General features: G+C 40.2%; 1 protein-coding gene across 2 annotated transcripts; it reads left to right on the forward strand.

The window, feature by feature from the left end:
* The first annotated feature begins 373 nt into the window (after positions 1-373).
* Positions 374-27648, forward strand: KIF3A (kinesin family member 3A). 2 transcript variants are annotated; one of them, XM_081318611.1, is made up of 18 exons: positions 374-507; positions 1586-1868; positions 3614-3758; positions 5440-5524; positions 6370-6475; positions 6917-7056; positions 7813-8010; positions 10015-10189; positions 10986-11087; positions 12759-12830; positions 15358-15514; positions 16106-16286; positions 18348-18458; positions 20215-20340; positions 23419-23472; positions 23857-23925; positions 24071-24195; positions 24905-27648. In XM_081318611.1, exons 1-18 carry the CDS (start codon positions 502-504, stop codon positions 24951-24953), a joined length of 2184 nt encoding a protein of 727 aa, XP_081174737.1. In that variant the 5' UTR covers positions 374-501; the 3' UTR covers positions 24954-27648. The 2 variants fall into 2 exon arrangements, with proteins under 2 accessions (XP_081174737.1, XP_081174736.1); XM_081318610.1 differs by lacking the exon at positions 12759-12830.
* Positions 27649-27963: the final 315 nt, after the last annotated feature.

Below are 27963 nucleotides of genomic sequence, written 5' to 3' on the forward strand. Positions count from 1 at the left end.
AAGCAGAGCTCTCTTTCCATCTTACAGGAGAAACAACTAATGGCCCAGCAGCCTAACAAAAACGAGCGCGGTCAGATGGACGCTGCAAAATCCGGACGACCCCCAGATGGCAGCGAAGAGCACGGGAGCTCTCGCCTCGTCCTTCGCATCCCAGCCCTCTTTTCACCCGTCCGCTTCCTCCACCCGGGCGCCTCTCGTCCTTCTCCCGCTGCCCCGGCGCTGCAATCCTCGTCCTTTCATTGGCTACCGTGCCGAGGAGCACCGGCTCCAGCTTTTTGCCTATTGGCTGAGGTGCCTCTGCAGGACGCCGAGGAGTGGAGAGGCCGCTCGCCGTGTCATTCGGACGGCGCAAGCGCATTGGCCTCCGTTAGTGTTAACAATTGTAGCAGAGCCGAAGGGTACATTGTAGCTGTGAACGCCCCCTCCGGGTTTTCTGTCTCCCTCCGAGCGACGCCTTCCAGCCCCGTTGAGTTCATCGCGGGCGGCGGTGGCGGGAGCAGCATGCCGGTGAGCGACTCGCCCCCAGCCTTCCCTCTGCTCCTTTCCTCCCCGGCTCCTACGCTCCGCGGCCCGTTGCTAGGGGCGGCGCTGCCCGGAGAGCCAAGCCAGGTTGGGCACCAGGTGGTGGCAGGGTGGCGGGCTGGCTGCGGGCGTCTGCACCGGGCTGGTCCGGGGGCCCTTAGAGAGCGTGAGGAAGCGCTTTCACGTGTCTGGCGAGGCGGATCGTCCTGGGATGGACCTGGAGACCTCTTGCCCGGTACAATCCCACGAGCCGCAAGGATTGTGAATCCGAAATAAAAAGGCATAGGTAGCAATCGCAGCCAGCGCCTGTGCGATGCCGAGCCTCGGTTTAAGGTAACACCCCCCCCCCGCCTCATCCACATGTGATGGACGACCCCGCCCCTCGCTGCCCTCGCACATTAACCTAGTGCTGGCTGCCAATACAGGTAGTCCTCTCGACCTACAATCACAATTCAGCCCGAAATTTCCGTGGCTCAGCAAGACAGTGGTTCAGTGAGTTTTGGCCCATTTTACGACCTTTCTTGCCAGAGTTGTTAAGTGAATCTCTGCAGTTATTAGTAACATGGTTGTTAAGTAAATCTGGCTTTCCCATTGACTTTGCTTGCCAAAAGGTCACAAAACATGATCAAAAGCCCCCCCCCCTCCCCGGGGACATTGCAACCCCTTTGTCAGAAGATGATAAAAGTCCAAGGCCAGTAAATTCTACAGATTATTTAAATTTGTGTATTACATTAAAACTATATTTTAAAAGGAATAAACATATTTGTTCTAAAACTTCTAAAGTGCCTTTATTGAGCCTACTAACCCCAAGAAAATCATGCCAGATCAGATTGAGAATATTTCATAAAACATTTTGGTGTTTCTTATTATTTTTTCGCTGATCACTTAACTATAATCCAAAAATAGAGGATCTCATATTTTCCAAAAAATAGTTATTGCCAAATTGCTTCAGAAAGTGTTTTATTTTTTCCTATGGGAGTTCGGACTGTAATCATATTTTTGCATTTGGCTTTGTTTCTTGCCGTTTGCCAAATAATAATGAGGCATTTCTTTCTCCATGTAGATCAACAGATCTGAAAAGCCAGATAAACCTGACAATTCCGATAATGTCAAAGTTGTGGTTCGTTGCCGGCCACTCAATGAGCGGGAGAAGGCGATGTGTTATAAAATGGCTGTCAATGTTGATGAAATGAGAGGCACTATTACTGTGCATAAAACGGATTCTTCCAATGAACCTCCCAAGACGTTTACTTTTGATACTGTATTTGGGCCAGAGAGCAAGCAACTTGATGTCTATAACTTGACTGCAAGGCCAATTATCGACTCTGTTCTGGAAGGTTACAATGGTAAGTGCTTCTTCATTCTAAGGGGATGCAGAAAGGGGAGGAGGGAGAGCCAGTTGTAAACACTTTATTTTGCAACACAGTTGCCTTCCCTAAACATTAGAACTACTTTGCATGTCTGTGTGTGTGTGTGTGAGTGAGTGAGTGAGTGAATAGATATGTATAGACACACACATGCGCAACTTTTATTCTATTTCATTATAAAATTCCCTACTAACAGAATGGATTTGTTTCTTTTTAACATCTCTACTTTGAGCCACAGAGAAGCAATCTTCAATAGATTCCTTCAAAGTGCACTAAGATAGAGAAGGATTGTACTTAGTTTCTGTGGAAACCTTTTTGCTCATAAAAATAATCATATGACCGTCTGCCTTTCTTCACCTATATGTAATGCAAGATAACAGTCCAGTTAGACTTATTAAACCAGGATCAGCCAATCCAATGCTCACCATGTTTGGAAATAGCATCAGAGTCAGGTCTGTTAAAGCTAAACCGTATACAAGTCTATAGATACTTGTTTGCCCCTAACAGTTACAAGGACATTACAAATAGTCCATTTTGTTCATTAACCATTCAAAGTTGCAACGACATTGAATGAGGGGGACTTGCAACAGATCCTCATAGTTGTGGCCATTGCAGCAGGCTTTGGTTGTGTAATCACCATTTCAGACCTTCTTTCCTGGCTTTTCACAAGCAAAGTCAATGGGGAAGACAGCAGGTCAATGGGGAAGACAGACACAGATGTTAGCCAGGATGCTGCTTGGGATTCATCTAAGAATGGCAACTGGGATTGCTGAAACTGCCATTATAAGGTGATGGAGTCACACCACATCACACTGTATAAACACATCACTTAGCGATTGAGTTTCTGGTCCCAATTACTGTTGGTAAGTGAGGACTACCCGTATACTCCTTGTGTGTACAACTCCAAAGTATTTTTCTGGTGAGACATATGTGATAAGTTAGTTCTTTGATTGTTGAGAGTTGGGGGTGTTCAAAGGTGCCTTTTTTGTTAAATCTGATTTGCACATTCTGAATTAATATGCACTTAATATGTTCATTTTGTGAAAACATTTTCTAACATTTAATAAATACACTGTATATGGAAAATTATATTTTAGGATTGGGAGAAAAGTATATAGGCAGTCCTTGACTTATGATCACAACTGAGCCCAAAATTTCTGTTGCTAAGCGAGACATTTGTTAACTGAGTTTTGTCCCATTTTATGACCTTTCATGCCATCGTTGTTAAACAAATCACTGAAGTTATTAAGTTAGTAAGATGGTTGTTAAGTGAATCTGGTTTCCCCATTGACTTTGCCTATCAGAAGGTCGCAAAAGGTGATCATATGATCCCAGGTCATTGCGACCGTCATAACCCTGAGAGTTGCCAAGCATGTGAACTTTCATGTAACCATTGGGATGCTGCAATGGTCATTAAGTGTGAAAAATGGTCATAAGTCATTTTTTTTCAGTGTCGTAGCTTCGAAGGGTCACTAAGCGAACAGTTGTAGGTTGGAGAAGGTATATTTTTAAACAAAAAGTAATCACAGTTTGATTCAGAAATGGGGTGAAAGAGCGTCCTTAGTGAACATATGAGAAAGTGGCATGGACCAGGGAAAGAATTGTGGTTTTGCCTCACGCTTGGAAGTTTCATTAGGGATCTTTACTTGTCGGCGTGTGCATGCACAACCACGGCCTGTCCCCTCATGGTACTAGGAGTGCTAAAGAAAGGATTTATATTACAGGTACCATTTTTGCTTATGGACAGACTGGAACAGGAAAGACTTTTACTATGGAAGGTGTCCGGGCTGTACCGGAACTCAGGGGAATCATTCCCAATTCCTTTGCTCATGTATTTGGACACATTGCAAAGGCTGAAGGAGATACAAGGTAAAAATAATTCATGTTCTTTCTTCACATTCCTATCCTGCCAGTGTCAACTCCACTTCAGAAGTGCTTTCCTGAACCAGACTGAAACTCCATCTCATCCAGGACTCGTTTTCTGACTGTGGAAAATTAGGTGCTGGTGGCAAAGAACAAGCAAGACATGAAGGCAGCAGATGTGGTCACACTGAGAGCTGGAAAGCACTGCCAGTGCTACTTGATCTTTTCTATCCAGAGTTTCAAGAACTTAGAAACAAATGCACGCTCCCTGCTCTCTTTGTGAACCAAAAGCTCTATTCATCCACACATTTATGCATCCAGGCAGGCTTGCCTGACTCAAAGTCTAGGTGGCCAAGCTGGGTTTGAATTCCAGAAGAAATGAGGCAGGTACATACTTTCCCAACAAGTTTGACCAGTACTGTTGTGGCACTTCTTTTATACCACTTGGCATTTTTGCTCCAGAAGGCCATTGTCTCATCCAGTTCACAATGGGAACTGTCAGTTGTTTTAGGAATGATTCTTGTTCTTTGGAGTCATCCATCCTGTCCTTGAACTGAACTCCTTTCTGACTTTTGGGTCTTATATCTGTGGAGGGCAATGCATCCTGCATTTTTCATACGTGCCCATTCACACATATATAGCCTAAAAGTAGGCATTATCACTACAGTATATGGTTGCAGTGATTGGCATGGCTTGTTAGTAACAACATATTGGCATTGATATACTGATTGACATATGTTTTATTAATTAGTCTGATTAAGTCTGATTATACATAGTTAATGTATTTAAACAACTTTTAGTTTTCTTTTCATATTCAAAGATAGACAGCTTTTGAAATTTGCCTTAAAATATCTAATGCTCCTGTTGATTTGTCAGTAGCAATGAATTTCTAAACTGATTAGATGTTTCATGAAAAAAATATATACTTTGGTACATACTGCCTCTAACAGCAGTCAGCTTCTTAGGAACTTGCTTGCCACCCAGAGTCACTTGATAGTAAGAAGGATGGCATATAGGTTTAATAAATTTATCAATTTAATTAGGTATTTATTTCATTTAAAAAGCTTGAGATCCACCAACTCAAGCCTTATCTGAAAGAAATATTGTGTACCAAAATTGTTTTGAACACACTAACTTAAAGTAACCTGGTTATTACACATACACTTTTGATTATCCAAAGCTTTTTTGTTTTTAGTATAATTTAGAATAAAGGGAAATCATTTTGGTTGAACTGTCATTAAACAATTAAGAATAACCAATTCTTGGGCATTTCCTGTAGAGATTCCAGAAATTTGCAGTAGATTACCATTTGTCAAGGTGGATTCACTATTCCCATGTAGTTTTCCAGAAGAAATGGGATGCCTTACTGTAGAAATCTGCTCAGAAAAGATTGGATTGCATTCCCTTGTCTTTACTTCATAGCTTTATGGGGAAATCATACTGGGCTCGACATTTGTGTTGCATTTCTGTCTCAAATATATTTCTTTTGTTAATTTGAAATGCCCCAAATGGAATCTTTTTTTTTTCAAATGATAGAGGCTGTAAGCCTCTTTTCAAAAGTTCCCTTAATTTTTTAAAATCATTCTAGTGTATCTTCCCCTTTCTCTTTCTGCCTCACTTACTCTTTCATACATTAAAATTAATTCTGGCAATGTTTTTGCTGTAATTGTATTTTTTTAAACTTCAGGTTTTTGGTTCGAGTTTCTTACTTAGAAATCTACAATGAGGAAGTACGTGACCTCTTGGGAAAGGACCAGACACAGAGGCTTGAGGTAAAAACTTAAACTCTTACCATTGTGAAAACTAGCTGCACGATCCCCTCTTTAACATTTACACAAATGACTAAATTAGAGTGCTCACCTCTGATTTATTATGGTTTTTCACACAGTCAGCCAGAATGTTTAGATTGGATCTACCATTTTTATCCATCTATCAAATCCTTCCCAAATCCCTGGGATAGGCAGATGTTGTTGTTTGATGGTATTGAAGGTATCATCACAGGATGAAAGCTGTTCCAAGAAAAGCTGCCTTTTGCAATTGACTGGTGGTTATTTTGTCAATGTTGATGGTCCCCCGGGTGTTCTGGCATTGCACCCAAGGCACCTAGTCCTTTTGCTGTTATCTTTGTTTTCTTTTGCCACAGCCGTTCTACTTCTACTGTATTTGTAGGTCTTTATATTTTGTGAATTTCTTCAGTTCTTTCTCTTCTCTTCTGCTGCCTCCAGGTACTGAAAAGTCCACTATCTGTATTTTTGGGGTCTTTCTTATCAACAGTAATTAAGTCTGGAGTGTTATGTGTTTGTACATGCTAGTTATTACAAACACAGTGAATATACTAATGTTTCTGCCTTTTTTATCCACAACAATCCTGTGAGGGAGACTGGGTTGAGGGAAAGTAACTGGCTCAAAGTCACTCAGCCAGCTTTGATGCCTAAAGGATGCCTAGAACTTGCAGTCTCCTGGTTTCTAGGCCAAGACCTTATTCACTGCACCAGATCAGCTCTCTTTAATAGTCTAAGAACATAAATACTTGTATGGTCTCCACTGAATATAAAGAATATCAGTTATTTTAAAATACACATCGCTCATAGAAATTATTACCTAAAATGTCTTATAGGTTAAAGAACGACCCGATGTAGGAGTCTATATCAAAGATCTTTCAGCCTATGTTGTAAACAATGCAGATGACATGGATAGAATTATGACTCTTGGCCATAAAAACCGTAAGTTGCGTAGCCCTAGTTGAGTGTTTCGTATTCTTTGTGGAATGTCCTCCGTGTTATTAAATGTGACCATTTATTATAAAAGCGCAAGAAAAGCCATCTATAATATTTATGGCGATTCCTTTGTCTTTTCCAGTGTACATGTGGTTCTGCATGTTATGCAGCCTTCGATATAAACAAGTGATCAAATTTGAATTTAATTTGGTTTTTGATGCTTGCCTAAGTTTCTCATTTTTATAATTAATTATATAAATATAATAAAGCATACTGGTAAGCTGAAGACAGCTTGAGGAGATTGGGCTTTGGTGCCTGTTCATTCATTCTGTTACTTTCCCTCCTCCCCACTCCCCCATGTTAGAAGAGGCCTGCTGGAACAGTGTCAAAAAACCAAAAAGACTATTGTTATTTTAAACTTTTAGCTTCCCTTCTCTGTGTCAATAGGTTCTGTTGGTGCCACTAATATGAATGAGCACAGCTCCCGTTCCCATGCTATTTTCACAATCACAATTGAGTGCAGTGAGAAGGGTGTGGATGGGAATATACATGTGCGTATGGGCAAGCTACATCTAGTGGATCTTGCAGTAAGTTTTTCTTTTCATACATTTGTAGCATGTCTGTCATGGGTATTATAGTCATTGTAGGGATTTTCTCTGTGTTTCTAGAGAAGCAGCTAGAAATTGCTAGTTGAAATGGAGGAATGTCTTCATGTCCTTAAAGGAACCTTCATTTCCACACCTATGCTACCTTACCTCTTTAAGCGCCCCTTCTCCATATGTTTGGGCTTTTTGTTCCTACCTGTCAGGATTGAATCACTATGATCCCTGCTAGCTTACATCACTAATCAACTTGCCATAGAAAAGGGGGGAGGGGTAAAAAACACAGGGAGGAAACGGGATTCCAAGAAGCCATTCACGGACCGTGAGGGCCTGCAAGAATGCCAAGGTCACTAACACAGGTGCTTGATGGAGAAGTGGACTGTTCCCATAACAAACCAAAGTTCTATGATTGGACAGTATGAACACTGGGGGGTGGGGGTGGGCAAGGGAAGCTATTGTTTAACTAGGCAGTTTTTCACACAGGAAAACCAGAGCTGGTTTGGCTTCTTCAGTTCCAAGATGCATATTCAATAAAGCCTATCTTCTATGGCACTCAATCACCTTGAAGATTCCTTTTTTTGGGTTACTAGTCGAACAGCTGACACTACCCTCTTGCATGTTGTTTCAGATCAAGGGGACAGCCTTTTTCAGCTGCTTTATTCAATGCTCTTCTTTGAATAAAGTTATTTCTGGAAGAGCCCTTTGCTCCCTAACTCTCTGCCTCTTTCTCTCTTTCTAAAGGGTTCAGAAAGGCAAGCGAAAACCGGAGCTACTGGGCAACGACTGAAAGAAGCAACAAAAATTAATCTTTCTCTCTCCACCCTTGGGAATGTCATCTCGGCGCTGGTTGATGGAAAGAGCACTCATGTGCCTTACCGTAATTCTAAACTGACTCGACTACTCCAGGATTCTCTTGGTGGCAACTCCAAAACTATGATGGTAATAAGAAGGGAACATTAGTGATTCATTTTGAGCAAGTAAACGACAGCCCAGAGGCTATCAAGGTGTGGATGGGGAAAGCAGGTTCTAGCTCAGTCCAAACAAGATGGAGTTACTGTCGATTCAGAGATGAACTGATTGCAGCGCTACAACTCTTTGGCTCTTGATGGCATTGCTCTACCCTCAGAAAGAACATGCTCCCAAACAAGGGTCCTGGACTCACAGCTCTTGCTCAAAGATCAGATAAAGATTGTGGCCAGAAGGGGTTTTGCAATCTGTGGCTGATGTGCTTTATCTTGAAGAGGAGGCACTGAAAAGAGTTACTCATGCCTTTATCAGCTCTAGATTAAATTACTGTAATTTGCCCAATGCAGTTCCCCAATAATCTCAGTTGGTTCAGAACAGAGCGGTGGTTAGTTGCATTATTGCTGTGGTATACCTGTGGTACTCCTGTGATGCAGGAGCTACATCGGCTACCAGTAGGGAATTCAAGTGCTAATCACTATCTTTAAAGCCTTATGTGGCTCAGGGTCTGAATATCTTAAAATCCATGATAGTTTCTGTCTGTCCCATGCCAATAACTAGGGAGTGCCTGCTAATGAACGCCATCTCCCAAGAGGTACAGAAGGAAGGGGGGCTGATAGCAAACATTCTCTGTTCTTTTTGAACAACTGCTGCTTTGAACCAAGGATGCTGCCCTCCCCCCATCCTCACAGCTTTCTGGAAGCAAGTCTACATATGGTTCTTCTGGAAGGCCTTGGGGACTAACGATAAGCCGCAATGCCGTATCAAATGGCAATTAAAAATGTAGCTATTATTTTAGTACCAAAATTGGAAAAAATGGATTATACATTATATTGATAATTTATAATTTTGATTTTATTGTGCACTGTATACAGTACAGTATACAACTGTTATACTGTAAATTCTGCAAACAACCTTAATAGCTTCAGCTCCTAGTTCGCCTTAATGATTCTTCTCACCACAATTCTTGCTATTTGCAAAGAATGTTAATTCCCGTATGCAACCATGAATCCTCGTTTTTCAGCTTTTGAAGTCTCCTGATATTATACCTGAAAATCAGTTTAGCTGTTTAGCTTCAACTTCCAAGCAAGATCAGCCAGGTGCTTTGAGGAGAATATGATGGGTGCCACAAAGTACTGGTAATCATAAGCAGTAGCCAGAGAAAAAGTGTTGCTTTTCAAAGTATTTCTGTACAGGTGGCCAGCCACATTTATATCTGAGGCACTCCATTCTAGTTCCTTTTAAAATATTAAGTTATAAGCAGGCACTGTTTGCTTCTTGGAACATGTTTCCATGAAGCATGGAAAGTCCTCAGTGAGCTGTTTGGGGCCCTCTTCCTTTCAAGGTTTTTTTTCCCCCCTTAAAGCTTTTTCATACTTCTGCAAATACTGGATTTTCCTCAAGCTTGTTGAATTCTCCCTCTTGACATAACATCCATTCCTAGAAATGATGCTTGCCAATCGGAACTGTATCAGTTGGTTCTCTATTAGATTGCCCAAGTCGTTGCAGTTGAGTAAGGATAAGTTATGAACAATTGGTTTTCCCCCAAGCTTTCCATGCCAGGAATGTAAAGACTAGTGCAGTGGAAGATGATCAGTGGTTTTGGCTTTGATGGTGCTGATCACCTGCCTACTGTCCAAGCATAGCTGGAGAGGTATGCAGTTTTTGGCTTTGAGCATTTCTGGGTTGGGATGTATAGGTTTCCCCTTATGCTTACTTACTTACTTACTTACTTACTTACTTATTTATTTAGATTTATATACCGCTTATATATTTATATACCACTTTTGATTTATATACCGCTTAGTTCTGAAAAGCATACAAAATGTTCTTGCACTTAAAATCCAACTATGTTAGAAATCTAGCTTCAGCTTAACATTTGACCATAATGTTGCATTTTCTGAAAATTGAGAATTGGACTGCTGTGTACTTAACTGCGGGCTTTTACGCTTCTTTACATTTTTTTCCCTTTCTTTTTAGTGTGCAAACATTGGTCCAGCAGACTACAATTATGATGAGACTATCAGCACTCTGCGATATGCTAACCGTGCTAAGAATATCAAGAATAAGGCTAGAATTAACGAAGATCCAAAGGATGCCTTACTTCGCCAATTTCAAAAAGAAATCGAAGAACTTAAGAAAAAGTTGGAAGAAGGTAATTTGTTCATTGTCTCCTATTAATATACCTTGGTTGTAACGTCCCATTTTAAATACATTCCAAGTTCTCCAATAAAATAGTGACTGATGAATGTAGATTTTAATATGTATATCAGATTATCCTATGCTTGCTTCAAGAAGTTAGGATGATAGATGGATTTGTTTTCCCTCTTTTTTTGTCTTTGACCATCTTGTAATATAGGCTGGGAGATAGTGAGTGTCCTAAACCTACCTGTCAAATTTAACAGCTTAATGTCTTCTTTAGTCTAAGTCCAACATTCAACTTCCATTCATAGTTTTAACTTGTTTCAATGAAATATTACACCTACTGACTGGACAGTAGTTAAGAATGTGTTTCAATTATCAATTACTGTTATTCACTAAATGTAGTTTTGTTTGCAACAAATACAAAGCAGTAGGCACAATCAATTACATTTGATAAGAAACAGAGCCTTTGCTAGCCAGACCAGTTCTTGATAACCTGCTAATTATTTTGATTGGTTTCTTTGTAGTCCTATTTTCTAACAAATCTAGTAAAACTAAAGGGTAAAATTACATTGGGATTTAAATTAATACACCAGGATTCTGTAGTTAAAAATTAATTTAAAATCGTTAAAATAAGAAGAGATTGGACAACCATTTGTCTGAAACGGTATAGGGTTTCAAGCCTGAGCAGGTGGTTGGACTAGAAGACTTCCAAGGTCCCTTCCAACTCTGTTACTCTGTTCTGTTCTGTTCTGTTCTATTCTATGTTCTCATTTGTTTGTTATTTTAAAAATGCCAACCTACTGTAGGGGAAGAAATCTCTGGTTCTGAGACCAGTGGCTCCGAAGAGGATGATGAAGAGGATGACGGAGAAATTGGTGAAGATGGAGAAAAACGAAAGAAGCGAAGAGGTAAGGTGCTTTCAGATCACTTGATGTCATCTTTAGTGTTTTTTGCCTGAGTGCCCACGGCAGTTATTTGTCTTTCTGTAAAAGTTCTATTTAGTTAACTCGCGACCATTAAGGAGTGGGGAGGGGTTTGAGTATAAAATAATTGTGGGGCGTAATGACTCTCAAATATCTTCAGGCTAGTCTTGACGTTTCCTAGACAGCACAAAAGTTAAGTTCTGGATTGTCTTCTGAACGTTGGCTTCTACTTCATTTATATTAATGTGTTTTGGAATTTGGGGTGTTTGTACATAGAAATTTGGCTGAATGCATTGGACATATTCATTCCTAAAGACAATATTTTTGTCTCCTGTTTGGTGATGGTGGGGAAAATGATGGCACTATTAAGCTTTACCTCTAAAAATAAAGGCTATCCTTCTTTGCTGCAGGGGCCTTCTAGAAAGAAAAAAAATCTGTAAGACTTTAAGTTTCCTGTTGATTTTTATTCAGTTTAACTTAATTTTTTAAAATTTAGTCATAAAAATATGGCTGTGAATAATACTGCAATTTAATTGCACATAAGACAACTTAGTCTATTGGATATATCAAGTCAGGGTAGTAACATGAGACAGAATTTCAGAATCTACTTTCAAGCTGAGTAATGTGCTATGGAGACAAAGGAGGTATATTTGAGTTTCAGTGTTCTGGATAAGGAAAATCTACTGTTATTTGGTTGCAAAATGTCTTCTTTTAGACATTCTCATTGATGTATAATTAATTGGATAGCACATGACCCGAAACCCGTCAATGCATTACTGATTTAAACAAACCTTCCCCAACCTGGAGCCCTCCAGAGGTGTTGAGTTTTAATTTTCCTAAATTAAATGTCTTTGCCAGGGGATTATGGGAGTGACAAGCTCAACATATCTGAAGAGCACCAGGCTGGAAAAGGTTGTTTAAATCAGGGATGGGCAATTCACAAGCCCATCAGTCCCCAGGCACACATTTTGTGTACTTCAGAGCTCCCTCTGCCATATTTTAATGATGGTTTTCTCAACCAATATTTAAGGCCTCTAGACTGCTGTGAAGTTGGTTCCGTTTGCTTTTTATTTGGGGGATTTCTGCCTGGCCCCATCTACTTTGCTTCATAGCTCAGTCAAATTCCTTGAAATCCTGGGTCAGAACAACAAGTTCAAATGCCATTTTTTTTAAAAAATCTACCTTTGGTCTAAGCAAACATTTTGTGCTTATCCGAAACGAGTCCTAATTTGGTTGAAGCAACCACATGTGAAGGACTGATGCTCCTTTCCCCCTTAATGGATTTCTTCCTCCTCTTGAGTTTTTAATTGATGCATTGTTAGTTACAGTTAAACCCGAGACCTTTAATAATAATGTTTAATAATATTATTAAAACATTGCCTGAAGAAGTGAGAATTGCACTTCTTTAGGGAGACCAAGGGATTGTGTTGTTGATTTCTCTGCTCACCCTCAGAAATGGCATTTGTCCGCCAATCGGAGTGCATTAATTCTGAGCCCATGCAGTTGCACAGCAGGGCTGCATCAAAGAGTCAGTCTCTCTGAGGAGTTTGGGGTTGGTCTTTCGCCCTTTAGATCTAATGTTCAGCATGTATTTCTTGTTTCTTCTTCTTCTTTCCTGGGATTTCCATGGGGCCCACCCACTTCTGTATTTTCCAGGCAGTAGCAGCAGCAGTAGTTCAGAGTCTCCGTGCTCTGTCATAGAAAAACCTCTGGATAAAACCTTCACTAGTGAGTGGGAGCTCTTAAGTCATCCAGTGAAGCTTTGGCCTCTCCATAATCCGTGCGCTCATTGTTTTGATGCTGCATTTTGCTCCTCTGTCCCTGATAACATCAGTTTTGCTCAGAGTGAAATGTGGATTTGCTCCGCACAAAGTAAAGCATGCTTTTTCTTTTGCTGCTTCAAACTTGAATTTTGTTTTTTTTTGTTTTTTGTTTTTTTGTTTTTTTAAAAAAATACTTTAGCTAAATAGTTTAAGAAAGGGAAAAAGAAATATTGGAATTGCTCATATAAGGCAGGATGTCGGGTAACCAAGACGATGTTTAAAAAGGCATTGTTGACGCTGTCTGATTTGCTACAATCCTACTAAGCACAGATAGCTTTTTGGCAGGTTTTTTTCTGTAGGTATATAATTTTGGAAAGAGAACTATGTTAGATAATCTTTGATACAACTGACATTCATTGTCACTAGTAAATGACTTTAGACACCTAACACTCTGCTTATTTAGAAGCTTCCCATTAGTTTCTGGAGCAGAGGTGTCAATAGGTCGTGGTTTGTTTTGTTTTTTTAAAAAAATTCAAAATGGCAGCTTCCATCGCATTATTGCAGGCACCATCTTAACAACTTTGACCACACCCCCAGACACCTAATTCTGGAGGGAAAAACACCCATATCTTAATCATGCATATTTGCATGTCAGCTGTTTCCTGCTTATCAGAGTAAATGGGAAGTCTGTGCTTCACCAGAGTTTTGCTGATAGTGATCGGATGGTTCCTGGCAGCAGACGCGATGAAACAAGTTCAGTAGATCTTTATTTTATATTTTCATTAATAGTTTGAAACAAACAGTCTTTTCCCACCCCTCTTCCCTCCCGCTGCTGGCTTTCAATCACAATGGAATGTTTTCATTGGGGAAACACATCACAGTCCACTGAATACTCTCCAGCTTGGTATGATGAGTGGGGTAGTGATGGCAGCTGGTTTTTGACATCAGAGCTTTCTTTCCCATATAATGGCTTTCCCCCCCCCCTTTTGCATGCTGCATGTTTCACGGCATTTCCTCCTCTTATTTCTCTTCTTTTCCTCCTCCTTTTTGTTAATCCCCATTAAAACGTGCTACTACATCTGCGTTTTTAGAAAGAAATCTGTCTTTATTCAAATCAACATTACAACCATATTAGAATCTATGAACGATGCAGAGAGTTGTTTGGAAATTGTGATCAAACACAAAGCAAGCTTGACTGGGCATGTCTGACAATTGGCTACTTCAAATTCCCCGGCCTTAGTATAGATAGCATCTTATTTTCCTGGATGTTTCTCTGGGCACATTCTCTGAGATAAGGTTAGAGCTTGAACAGCAGAATTAGCATACTACTGCTCAGACAAGCCATGTTATATTGTAATAAGAAAACTGTGGAGTAACTATATTCTTCAGATTCTTACTCCAGTTCAGTTTTAAAATGGAACAATAGGGTTGACCTTTAATCTTGCATTTTGGTGTTTGCCTTTTCTGTAGATGGATGCAAATTTTGGAATGCCTTAATTAATTTTTTGTATTTTTTAAAAAAAAGAAATCAAGCAATAATATGTTTCTTTTTTTTCCCCCCTCTCCACCCCTTTCCTCTTTGTGCCTGTGCTGCCTCTCTGCGATTTGTTTGCCTCTTCCTCTTAAATGCAAGATCAAGCAGGTTGGTGTGTTTGATTTGCCCTGCATCTAATAGAATTTAAAATAACTTTTCAAAACTTACCTAGCTCTTGTGCTCTAGTGAAATCTTGGTGGGTACAATGGGTCTGCAATTCTGTTCATTCTGTTTTGTGAATGGATCCAGTGCAGCTAAAACTGAAATCAGGGGAGGAGGTTTCACCAGGTCGACAGAATTTGAGTAATATTGTCCAAATAAAGATACGGGAGACAAGTCAGAGATTGTCCTTCTATAGCAATAGCTCAACTATTGTTTGTTTTTACTTTGCTCAAATTGTCCTTCTGAATATTTCACATTGTGGGGAGGAAGGGGCAAAGAGTAAACAACAACAACAACAAAAAGATTCTTCTTTTCCTCCTGCTTCTGTTTCTACCCTATGAACAAATGACAAATTCTGCTTTAGCTTAATAATTTTGCTCTTTTTTTTCTTCCAGCACTATATTATTCCAACACCGTGCGTCTCACTTTTAGTTTTAAAAGTTAACATCACTAGGGTGTGTTATGTTTTTTAAAATCAAAATCTATGTCATTCTAAATTAATGAAAATATTTTTGGTGTGATAATATTGGGACATCTTACCCAGCTGATCATTATAAATCATGCACTTATCCCCAATAGGAACGAATAAAAATATATTTGATGCAAGACAATGGCATGACCACAGAATGGTTATTTCTTTGATTCTTGGATGATAGATATACTTTTTAGAAATCTCTACGTTGCAATGTCGATTACAAGCTTGTTACAAGAACAAATCCAATGCAAAATTTTATTGGTATGACAATATGAGAAAATGCATCTGCTTAATTAACCTTGCTTTTAAATCCTGTGAAAGGAAAAAAGAAAGTTTCTCCTGACAAGATGTTAGAAATGCAGGCCAAAATTGATGAAGAAAGGAAAGCGCTTGAGACAAAGCTTGATATGGAAGAGGAAGAAAGGAACAAAGCCCGGGCAGAACTTGAAAAAAGGGAGAAAGATTTGCTTAAAGCACAGTAAGCATTCTGAAATTCATAGAATATTCATCTAACAGAGTATTCTCCAGGCTGATCCTATTGATTTGTTTGCGTACAGCTTTGATCAGCACAACATATCTTGGAAGGAGGATAAAAGTGGTTGAATAAAAAGATTCAAATCACTTCACATGCATTATCTAAGCTGTGAAGCTCTTATAACAACTCAGAAGGAAAGTTGGCATTACTATTTCTTCCATCCCTATTTATTGAGGTTTAGTGAAATCCTTATAGAGACATTAGAGAAGTAACAATATTTGTTACAACAATTCCGGTGACACAAGAGCATTACATTAGAACATCCTGAGAGGAAAAAAAAAACAGGTTTCCTTTGTTGTAAATACAGCTGCACTAGGGTTCCTGATACATCCGATTAATTGCTGAAAAGTAGATGTTGAGAAAACATTATGCCAATCTTAAAATCATCCTAAATACCTCTACTATAGTCTTAATTTACTTAGTGAATGTAAGGAATTGTTTAGGACTTCTGGCATATGCAATATGAGTTGCTTCATTATACTTGGGATTTTTAGCTGTAGGAATGCAGAGGGTTTTTTTCTTCTGTTTCTCTAGGCAAGAACATCAATCACTATTAGAGAAGTTGTCAGCTTTGGAAAAAAAAGTGATTGTGGGAGGTGTGGATTTGTTGGCTAAAGCTGAGGAGCAAGAGAAACTTCTGGAAGAATCTAACATGGAGTTGGAGGAACGAAGGAGAAGAGCAGAGAAACTCCGAAAAGAGCTGGAGGAGAAAGAGGTCCATTTATTCTCTTGCTGAACTATTGATTTCTTTTATTCTAAACAGCCTCCATTCTTCATCTATGTGTCCATATGTTCAGGCAAGGCTAAGGGATAATTAAGGAGTAATAGCTATATCTACATAGAACATGATGGTATCCCTAAGTTTAGAGATACGTCCTTTAGTACCGGAAAGAGGGAAATATAGTCCAGGGAAACCCTTTTACTTTCTACAACCCTATTTTTTAAAAAATAGAGCAGGGTAATCAACTAGCATACTTACCAGCATAAATTGAAAAAGAAGCAGAGTTCCTTTATGGCACCCTTGAAATGAAACCAATATTGAAGCTTTTCTAGACAATGAGATGTAACTGAAGAAAATATAATAAAAAGAAATGTATGGTTCATCCACTAAAGCAGTGGCTCCCTACCTTTTCTATACCGCACATCCCTCGAACGTTTCTGATATATTCTTGCACCCCTTACGAAAGTTCAAAATAACAGCAATGGATTATGCATGTACACTACAATTTTGAAAAGCCAAGTTTCCGCACTCCCTGGAATATCATCGCGCATCCCCAGGGGGTGCGAGCAACCCCGGTTGGGACCCCCTGTACTAAAGGAAGCAGAGAAGGAAGCATCTAGTCAAAATGTAAATGTGCGGTGATCAAGGATGCCATGTCTGAGCTGCATATATTTGGGCAAGCACTAGAAGACAGCAAAGAGAAACAATAATACTTACTCTAATGGTCAACCAGAGTTTTGTAGCCCAGACATGACAAACGATGCTTCTGAATTCAGAACTCAAGGAAGCAGTGAAGGGGACTAAATGGGGAATACCTTTTTGAACAGGAGACTCTGTCCAAAAATGGAATAGAATAGAATAGAATAGAATAGAATAGAATAGAATAGAATAGAATAGAATAGAATAGAATAGAATAGAATAGAATAGAATAATAGAATAGAACAGAATAGAATAGAACCTTATTGTCACTTTGAATGTACACTAATCAGCATAGATTAAAATAAAATTTCATTGCATACAGCTCTCAAAGGGTCACCACCTCTGATGTACACTACATAAATATGACATAAATAAATAAATACAGAATTATGTATATATCCACATATATGACGCAGAAAAAAACCAGTCTAGTTTTGATCACATATGCATGTGCATGGTGAGAAAAAAGAATCTTGCGAGTTTACCAGATGGATGGCATAGGGAACAAATCTGTTACAGAATCTAGTGGTCCTGCTAGAAATATTTCGAAACCTCCTCCCAGAGAGGAGCAATAGAAACAGACCGTAAAGTGGACGTGTGGGGCCTCTAAACAATGCTCTGAGCTCTAAGCACATAGCGCTTATAAGCAGCATCCTGAATACCAGGAAGTGAAAGGAAAAGGAAGAAAGCTTGTCCTCAGTATCTTAAGTAAATTCAAAGGAAAGCAGGGAAAATAGCCATATATTGATTATGGCAAAAGTTCATTTTGTCTGCATTTGAGTTGTAGTGCCATAGTCCTAGGAGTTATGCACTTGAACTAACCAACCAATCAAGGCTTCAGGTTCATCTTCAGGAAAACCAAACTGATGAAAAAAATAAAATGGCGACTAGAAGGAAGGAAAAATAGACTTTTTCCTCTCACAGATATGTCCATCTTTATCGTAAGCTTCTTCTTTCAAAGAACTAGATGTTTAAACTCTAAGGAAATATATCTTGATATTCATTGGAAAGCATCATATGGAAGCTCCAAATATTTATGATGTAATTGATGGGAAATCTCAACCATATAAAAACCCAGATAGTCTCTCTCTGCTTCAGCATAACTAGAAGATGGAAAATACCTGATGTCCTAATTTGTTAAGACTTTGCTAATTAAAGCATTCAAATAAGATTTAAAAAGCCTTTGGTGAGCTTTGGTGAGTGTCTGAAATCGATGCCAAATGGCAAAAATGGGTGACAAAATATGACCGTACTCTTATTTTATGAATCCTTCTTACGTAAAATAATGTTCTTGCACTTGCCCATCAATTGGATAATGGTGGCCAATCTGTGGCTTTTTTTTAATTTGAAAAATAGCAAGAGCGTTTGGATATTGAAGAAAAATATACCAGCCTGCAAGAGGAAGCTCAAGGGAAGACTAAGAAGCTGAAAAAAGTGTGGACCATGCTAATGGCAGCCAAGTCAGAGGTCAGTGTTATAAATAGTGAAAGGTCTAAAGGTGCTGCTTGTAGTAATACAGAAATTATTCTTGTAAAAGGAAATTGAACATGGCTCAGTGGCTTAGTAAGAAGAAGCTAAAGAGGAAAATGCTAGTTGTTATTGTAAATGTTCCCTGAGGTTTTTCAGGAGACTTAAGATTACTTACTGAAGCAAGCATACCTGTTGCATATATTTGTATACAGGAACAAAGTATGCTTGAATTATTTATAGTTTTGGTAGCATGAACGTAAAAAGACCATTTAAAGTCCAATCTTTCATTTAATTTATTTTTGGATTAGAGGCAACAAAAGGAAAAAAAATTACCTCTTCCTCCAGCCATTTATGCTAGCATGAAGTCAATATGGCCTTACACATGGGGAAAAAGAGAGAACAGAATACGTATTTATTTATTTATTTATTTATTTGTTTATTTATTTATTTATTTATTTATTTATTTATTTATTTATTTATTTATTTATTTATTTATTTGATTTATATACCGCCCTTCTCCCGAAGGACTCAGGGCAGTGTACAGGGCAATAAGAATAAGAATACAGGATACAAGATTTAAAGTTAAATGATTGTGCCCAATGTAGTAAGTTAGTTAAAAATAATGTTAAAACCCCAAACCCATCAGACCAGGCCGGCTTGTTCGAATAGATAAGTTTTTAGATCACGCTGGAAGGAGCGAAGGTCAGGGGCCATCCGTAGTTCAGCCGGTAAGCGGTTCCAAAGGACTGGTGCGCCCACCGAGAATGCTCTCCCCCTGGGGGTCACCAGTCGACATTCTCTGACCGGTGGTACCCTGAGGAGGCCCTCTCTGTGGGAGTGTACAGGACGGAGGGAAGTTGACGCCGGCAGTAGGTGCTCCCGTAGGTAATCCGGACCCATGCCATGTAGGGCTTTATATGTCATCACCATACCTTGAATCTCACCCGGAAGGCAACTGGAAGCCAATGCAGCTCACGGAGCAGAGGTGTAACATGGGAGTATCGGGAGACCCCCAAAAGAACTCGCGCGGCTGCATTCTGTACCAGCTGAAGCTTCTGAGTGGTCCTCAAGGGCAGCCCCATGTAGAGAGCATTGCAGTAGTCTAAACGAGAGGTCACAAGTGCATGAGTGACTGTACGCAAGGCATCCAGGTCCAGATAGGGTCGCAACTGGCGCACCAGACGAACCTGGGCGAAGGCCCCTCTAGTCACAGCTCCTATATGATCTTCTAAGGAGATGACTTATTTGCATGACTTATTTGCTAAACATTTTCTTGTAAGATACATAGATTTGAACATTGTTTTTTGAATTCCCATCTGACTGTTTACTTACATGCGTTTTTAGTAGCCTAAGGTTGAAAATAAGTATTTTGGGGGAAAGATCTTGGAGGAAACAGTGTTTTTTAAAATCTCATTCACCCTTTCCCTTTATTGCTGATACTTCTAGACAGCTCATAACAACTTAATTTTCCCTATAAAGATAATTTAAGTCATTCACATATTTTCCCAACCAAGTGGTTTGTTTGGTTTTATTAACCATTGTTCAAGAATAAAAATATTTCCTGATGGATTATCTTTAAGTAGCTTTTTTTATAGAAACAGCAAATTTAAGAACAACAAAAAAGATGAAAACAGGGTAATGTTGATAGTTTAAAAATGTGATATAAGAATATAATTTTTAAATATCATTGTTAAATATTTTTTGAAAATATTCCATAATCTTCACGATGGTATGGTTTGGTTTATATTTATAGATGGCAGATCTGCAACAAGAGCATCAAAGAGAAATTGAAGGTTTACTGGAGAACATTCGACAGCTCAGCAGAGAGCTTCGTCTTCAAATGCTTATAATCGACAACTTTATACCTCAGGATTACCAGGTGAAACATTTCTGATGGTTTTGAGAGATTAAGCAGTGGCAGTTTTTAAGTCCAATGGTTAATTTAATTTATTTTTGGAATAGAGGCAGGCAAAAGAAAAAAAATCATCTCTTCCTCTAGCTGTTTATGCTAGCATGAAGTCAGTGTGACTTTACACATGGGGAAAAAGAGATCTGGCAATGATCTAGCTGAGCTTGAGGGTGGGATCAAGCGCATCATCAATTTGGAGTCAATACACCCCCCCATAAGGGAGCTAAGTCCAGCCTTTGAAATTTGTTGATTCTTGTCTGATGCCAATTTGTCTTAACCATTAGTAGATCAGATTTAAAAAAAATAATTTGGTGATTTGTATTTTAGTTTGAATAAACTAAAATTTCTGGGGGGAAAAGATTCTTATGAATAGGCAGCATGAAATAAACTTGTAGTGCTTTAGAACACTTGTCTATTCCTGATTTCCTGTGCCTGACAGTAGCTCTAACGTGAGACATCTATCATAGCTAGTAAGTTAGGGTCTGCTTCTCAATGGTGAGCCAGAACAAATGCTTATTTTAAAAAAGCTGTTAGCTGGAACAACTCCTTTGCTGCCCTTATCATATTTGAAGACCAGACATTTTATAAAGGAACACAGACAGTGTGATACTTCCCACATATTTTCTCCAGTGTAAATTGACACTTTGATTGCATGAAACCGAGTCCTAGGCTGATCGTTATGATGGCAATATTGAGTATCCAAATTTAAATTGCACTGAATATCAGTAGCTGGAGGCCAAAAAGTGTATGTGACTTCAAGTCACTCTTGACTCCTGGTGTGGCCTGGACAAATCCCAGCATTTTTCCTGGCAACATTTTCTAGAGGTGTTTGCCTTCTTCTTGGCTGAGAGAATGACTGGCCCAAAATCACCCTAATGACCTCCTGCCTAAGATGGGGCATATAATCTCCCACTTTTTTAACCACTGTACCAAATTGGCTGTCCAAGGTCAGAAGATGGGTACCGAGGTCTAAAGCTATCACATTTGTAAGCTTCCACAATAAAATTCTAAATACAGGGCTAAATAAGCCCTTTAATGTTCTTAATTCCTTTATTTATATTACATTAGACAGCTTCTCAACCTGGAATCCCTCCAGAGGACCATGCTAGTTGGAGAATTCCGAGAACTGAACTCTGCACATTTGATGGGTGTTCAGACTGGAAAAGGCAGATGCATGATATTTTAGCAGTGAGAAGTTGGGTATAATTTATCAGGAACGGGAGTGTATAAATCAGAGCTCAGTCCATTTAGAACAAGGGCCGGCAACCCGAAACAGTGAAAGAGCCACTCGGAACCGGTTCCCTTAGAAAAGAAAAAACTGGGAGCCGCAAAGAAGGGTGCGCATGCGCGCGCATGCGCAAAACAACAGGCTCCAACTTTTCCCCCCAGGAAACAAGGTTCGCGGACCGGTTTTCACGCCGCCTTCCAGCTGCTGCCACTACTGCTGCAAACTGGAAAGGGCGATTTGTAGCTTCGGAAGCCCCCTAAGCAGGAAAGCGTGTCCCGATGAAGCCTTTTCCTACCAGGCTTTGCTGCAAAACCCCACATCGTCCAGGGCCCCCGTGATCGCCCAGAAGTGACCCAACAAACAGCACACCTTTCTCGGCCTGCAAAACGCCACAAGTGCAGCAAACACCCTCTCCGAAGGGAACCGGGAACCCTTCTACTCCCTAAACCCAACGATTGGCGAATGGCGTCGGCTGGTCTTCTCGTTCCTTTCCCTCCCTCCCTCCCTCTGCCGCCTGCCATTCCCACGTCATCTTTACTCCTCGACTTTACCTTTGCTAAGCCTGCCCGTGACGAGTTTGAAGAGGGTGTGGGCAAATTTCACGAGGCCGCGCTTGCACCACTTCCCACACCTGCTCATGGCTCCCGAGGAGGAAGGGCCCGGCTTCTCTTCTGCTAGCTAGCCCGAAAAGTCCTCGCCAACTTCGAGAGCACAAAACTCCCAACTGAAGCCGGGTGGGGGGAAAGGGAGGCGGCCCTTTCGCTGCCGCTTCCCCAGACGCCGGGCTTCTCGTGCGAAGCTTGCAGCCTCGGGAGGCACCTGCGCGGCAGCGGCGGCGAGTCTCCCTGGCAACGGGTGCTGGGTCGCGGCGCCATTTTCAGCCCGGGCACCGCCAGAGCCGCCCGAGCGCCCTGCCCCTCCCCCCAGGGCCTCCAAACCGCTGCCGCCGGTTTGGAGATCATGTTTGACGAAAGCGGAAACTCTGTAAACAGGAGGGTTGAGGTTTGGAGAGCTGCGCGTGCCGCTCTCCAAACCGCTGCCGCTCGTTTGGAGATCTGCTGCCACCGTCAAACATGGACGAAGGCGGAAGCTCTGCAAATGGGACGGTGGCGGTTTAGAGAGCTGCGCAGCTCTCCAAACCTCCGGCGCCCCATTTGGAGAGTTGCTGCCTTCGTCCGCATTTGAAAGAAACGCGGAAGAAGGCAGCAGCTCTGCAAACGGGGTGCCGGAGGTTTGGAGACCTGCGCAGCTCTCCAAACCTCCGGCGCCCCGTTTGGAGAGTTGCTGCCTTCGTCCACATTTGAAAGAAACGTGGTTTGGAGCTGCTCCGCCCGTTTGGAGATCTGCCGGCTTCGTCCATGTTTGAGGAAGCCAGCAGCCCTGCAAACGGGGAGTAGGAGGTTTGGAGAGCTGTGCGCGCAACTCTCCAAACCTCCGCCGGCCGTTTGGAGATCTGCTGGCTTCCTCAAACATGGATGAAGCCGGCAGGCTTGGAAACGGGGCAGAGGAGGTTAGGAGAGCTGCGCGCGCCCCGTTTGGAGAGCTGCTGCCTTCGTTTGCATTTCTTTTGGCCCCGAAAGGCATCAGCTCTCCAAACCTCCGCCGCCCCATTCTCTCAATGGGACTTTTTTGCAGAACGGCAGAGGAGGCCTATGAGCCGCATGAGACGGCTTAAAGAGCCGCATGCGGCTCCGGAGCCGCGGGTTGCCAACCCGTGATTTAGAAGAACATTGCTGGGACAATACTATACCTATTTGCTTCTGAATCTACTTTGATGGTAAAATGACCTCTCTTTTTTGTTTTTCGTAATTCCTCTCCAGGAAATGATTGAGAACTATGTTCACTGGAATGAAGACATTGGAGAATGGCAGCTGGTATGTGAGCTGACTTTTGATACCATAATAATACGTTCTGCAGAATCTGACTCTTATGCTCCTTGTATTAATTTACCAAGCCTCCCCTTAGTCTGTTGCTGGTACAACTGCCAATGGTGATGTTTCATTATATATTTAAAACATTATCTCTATTTTTTTTAAAGGAATGTCTTTCTCTTTTATACAATTATCATCTACATGTTTATTTTGAAATTTGTTGGAGCTACATTGCATCTTTACTTTACTAACATAATGTGGGTTGAAGCAAAGACCAAAATGCCCTCACCTTACATTGGTGAGATCACACCTCACTGTGATAAAAGCCAACAATAGAATTCAATTACTTTTGAAATGTCTAATACTTTTCTTTTTTTTGTCTTTAAGAAATGTGTGGCATATACCGGAAATAACATGAGAAAACAGACTCCAGTGGCAGATAAGAAAGAAAAAGATGTAAGTACGCCTTTGCAGATGTGTGTTGTTGAAGTCCGGTTTTCAGCTTTGCAGCTATCTTTTACAAATGTTTTGATTTTGATAAGAATACTCTGGCATGACCCATGAACGTTTACTCATCGTGTTCCCTTTTTCCTCCCCTCAGCCCTTCGAGGTGGATCTTTCCCATGTATATCTAGCTTACACTGAAGAGAGCTTGAGACAGTCTTTGATGAAACTAGAAAGACCAAGAACATCAAAAGGAAGATCAAGGCCCAAAACTGGCAGAAGGTTAGAACTGCTGTGAAATACTGTTTTGTGCCCAGCTTCAAATTTAAAAGGAGTTGAGATATTTAAGGCTGTATGCAAACAAAAGGAACTTCCTCCCCCCTCCAATTAATTGGTATATTAAGAAACCTATATCTCCCTGGACACATGTATATGGGTGGTCCTATTTTTTTGCACAGTAGAGCCGACAAATCCTTACATAATAACCCTGAATCACTTATCAGTTTAATGGGATATTTTGCACTTATTGATCTACACTTCTATCAGTACTGGGGGGCAGAACATTGCCTAACAATCAAACCTATTACTCTTTGCACAAGTCATAAAGCTTCTAGAGGATCCCATGAAGTTTCAGTCAGGAGTATGTGATGGGTGTCTTGCCTAGAGTTAGGTCAGAGACTCCCTCCTGCAACTCATTTATTCCCTATTACGGCCTCCAATTAAAGTGATTTATATCTCCCATTCCGCTACTTCACACACACACACACACCCCTCCCCGCTGCCGCCCAAAGTCCACTCATGCCATTGGTCATGACTTTCCTTTTGTATAATATGTAAAATTGGTATCGTTGACTCTTCTGTGAATGTAGATTCATTTTTAATGCTTTGTCATGATCATATTGCTTTTTGTCCTTGGCCGTTTCTTTTCTATATATGAATGCATTGTATATTTCTTGATTTGACTAATGTGCACCATCTTCTTTTCAAACAGGAAACGCTCTGCAAAATCGGGAGCTGTGATTGATTCGCTGCTTCAATAGGCCAAAACAGTTTTAGATTTTAGTAAAGAAAATGCTTGTGAGGTTTAACACCTGGCCCAATATTATCAGCCTGCGGTTGTTGTTTCCCAAGACCATAAGAAAACAATTCTGCTTACTGTTGGGTTACTTTTACATCTTCTGTTATGCTAATGTATTAATTCAGATTCAATAGTGTGGGGAAACTTATCATTGTTATGAATTCCACTAGGCATTGTGCAAAAGCAGCTGTTGGGGATATCTTTGTGTTTTAGATTGGTATGTATTCAGTGGAAAAGATGGTATATGTGTCTAAAATTTAAACATATTAGCCATATTATAAGTAAACAAAACAGATTTCTAAAGCCTGACATATATCTTTTCTTTGTCTGTTGCCATTTGCTATAGACATTACTCCCTGTTTGCACAGCTACAGATTTCTGTTTTCTTACATACAAATAGTAGTTAACCATTGTTACAAAATCTGGAAATTCTTCATGCCTCTTAGGCATCTTCTACCATATCTGTGGGAGAATTTCCACTTTTCTCTAGCATATATGCATATATTTGGTGATATGAAAAGATGGACTGTTATAAAATAATGGTGTTGGATTTCTCTTGGGTGGATGGCGGAAATAAAGGAATCCTTGAGATTTCCACTGTGGCAAGTAACAGAGTCTACTTCAAATATAAATGTTTGATTTATAAGAAGAAGCTCACAGAGATAATTTTAAAGGCAGTGTGGCTCTAAAGGAACATGCTTTTTCCATTTACAACACTAACATTTGAAGAGAGTAAGAGAGTTTAGGAAATAACTTTGGTGTTGCACAAACATTTCTGTGGAGGAATAGTGCAGATTCAGAACGACAACAGCCAAACCAAGGGATGCTGTAGTAACTGAGCACTGAGAAACTGGCATGCAGTAGTGTTGGGAATTTAATGTGTTTTTATCTGCTCTTCCTAGATCAGACCTCAATAACATAAAGTTCATAGGAGCCCTACTCCCGTGACGCTATTAAGTGGCACCCACAGAATTCCCAAATTAAACACAAAAGCCTTAAATTGTGGTGAAAATCTTGGGAATTTGGTTCACACTTGCAGGCTGTTACTCAGGAGCTATTTTAATGATGTTGATGCTAATGTCATTACAATTCAACAGGGGTTTTAAAGAACTGAAGCATCATACTTTTTCATCATTCATCATATTTGGTTGATTCCAGCTAGTTTCAATTCAATATTTTATTTATGAAGATACGCTGCTGCTATCCACAAATGTATTTTATTTACATTTATATGTCACATTGAGAGTCCTGGAAATACCTGTTAATTGTGTATATTTGAAAAGTCTTAATTTTAATCTGACATTGTGATTTGCATTTTAAAATCTATGACAGTAAATGCTCTAAACAAAAATAATTTAGATCATACTTTGGTAACGGGATTTTCAGCAGCTGTTATGGATTCTCATAGATTGCACCTGATTGCAATAGATGACCTCTGCTTTTTTAATCTCAGTTGAACTTACCTCAGTGTCAACAAAGGCACAATTGATGAGGCACATGGAGCAAAGGGTAGGGTACAGGAAAAAGAATGAACACATGAGGGAAAAATAAGAACCTTCTGAAAGAAAAGCTATTCACTTTTGAACACTACAAAACAAAGTTAACTTAGGTGATATAAGTACATAGCTGGTAGCTTACTAGATTTAAAACCAAAATATCCTAGTTCTTTTCAAAAGAAACATTCTAGATTTGGCACAGAGTTAGGAGTGGTGTTTACCGTGGCAAGGGGAAATAATATATAGTGCTGCTTCCATTGATGCAGGGAAGTAGTGACCTGCTGGATGATGTTGAACACCTGTTCCTAAAATATCCAGTGACCCTGGATTATGGGGACTATCAGTGAGCACGGAAGGGGCTCTGGCTTTTCTTGGCAAAAGAAGAGCATGGCATCACAGGTAAATATCTTGCAGCTTTCCAGGTGCAGCATCTGCCCTCACTTGTTTGCAGATGAGGTCTGTGCAAAAGCCTTTGCAAGAGGTGAGTCTGGATTGTTAACACAGCCTTTGTTCTAGAGCCAGGCTACTGATGAAGCTCCTCTTCTGCTTCTTTACTTCCTTTTCTTCATAGCACACTGAAGCAGCTTCATGGGATGCAGGATGGAGTTAGCTGAAAGTGGCTTTCAAGGCATCCCAAAACTTTCAAAATGTCTCCTCTTGCCTTCACAATTCAAAAAGAGATGCTCTGTGTTGTGGATCACCACTTTCAAAGGCTTTGCACAGCCCTGTAAAAAATCAGAATTCAAGAGACTCATATTTAATTAGTCAAGTTGGGCTAAAGCTTTTATTCGTCCTGTTGTTTTTTTTTGCTGTAACGTTTAAAGTCATTTGTATGTATAGTGTTTCCCTTTGTTTTTTAAATTCTTATCTAGTTCTTGCATTCCAAGTTGAGCAAGAAAAACGGCACAGTCTCATTGCAGTTAGTTACCTTTCCAGTTTAAATTAATACCAATTGATTACTGTTTCTTGCAACTAGTACTGCATATATTAGGGGGGGGGAAAGATGTACAATTTGTCCCTATTTATTGTTTTGCTAACTTCTTTAACTTTTCACGGTTGTAGTTTTCTTGTTTGCAAGGTGTGTTCTTGTTAATGTATATACTAGTAAAATATATTGACAATTAAACATATTGGTGCCAAGAAATAAATGTCTTGGATCCCCCTAAACTTGTTTCCATCTCTTTCATCTCTTCTTATCCACATGAGCGAACTACCCCATGTGTCAATTTCTCCTTTTCCCTGCACCCTAAATTTCTGGAGCATCCAGAAGGCATGCTGAAGAGAGGGGTCTCTCTTTGGCAGTAGGTTTTGTTCCATTAGGGTCAGTAAAGATCATTTTGCCAGATTTGTTGATCCTCTTTTAGAGGAGCATACAATACAGGTTGTCCTCGACTTGCAACAGTTCGTTTAATGACCGTTCAAAATTACAGCATTGGAAAAAAGTGACCATTTTTCACACAACCGTTGCAGCAGCCT

Source organism: Vipera berus, assembly GCF_964194415.1.
Source record: "Vipera berus genome assembly, chromosome: 2".
Lineage (NCBI taxonomy): Eukaryota > Metazoa > Chordata > Lepidosauria > Squamata > Viperidae > Vipera > Vipera berus.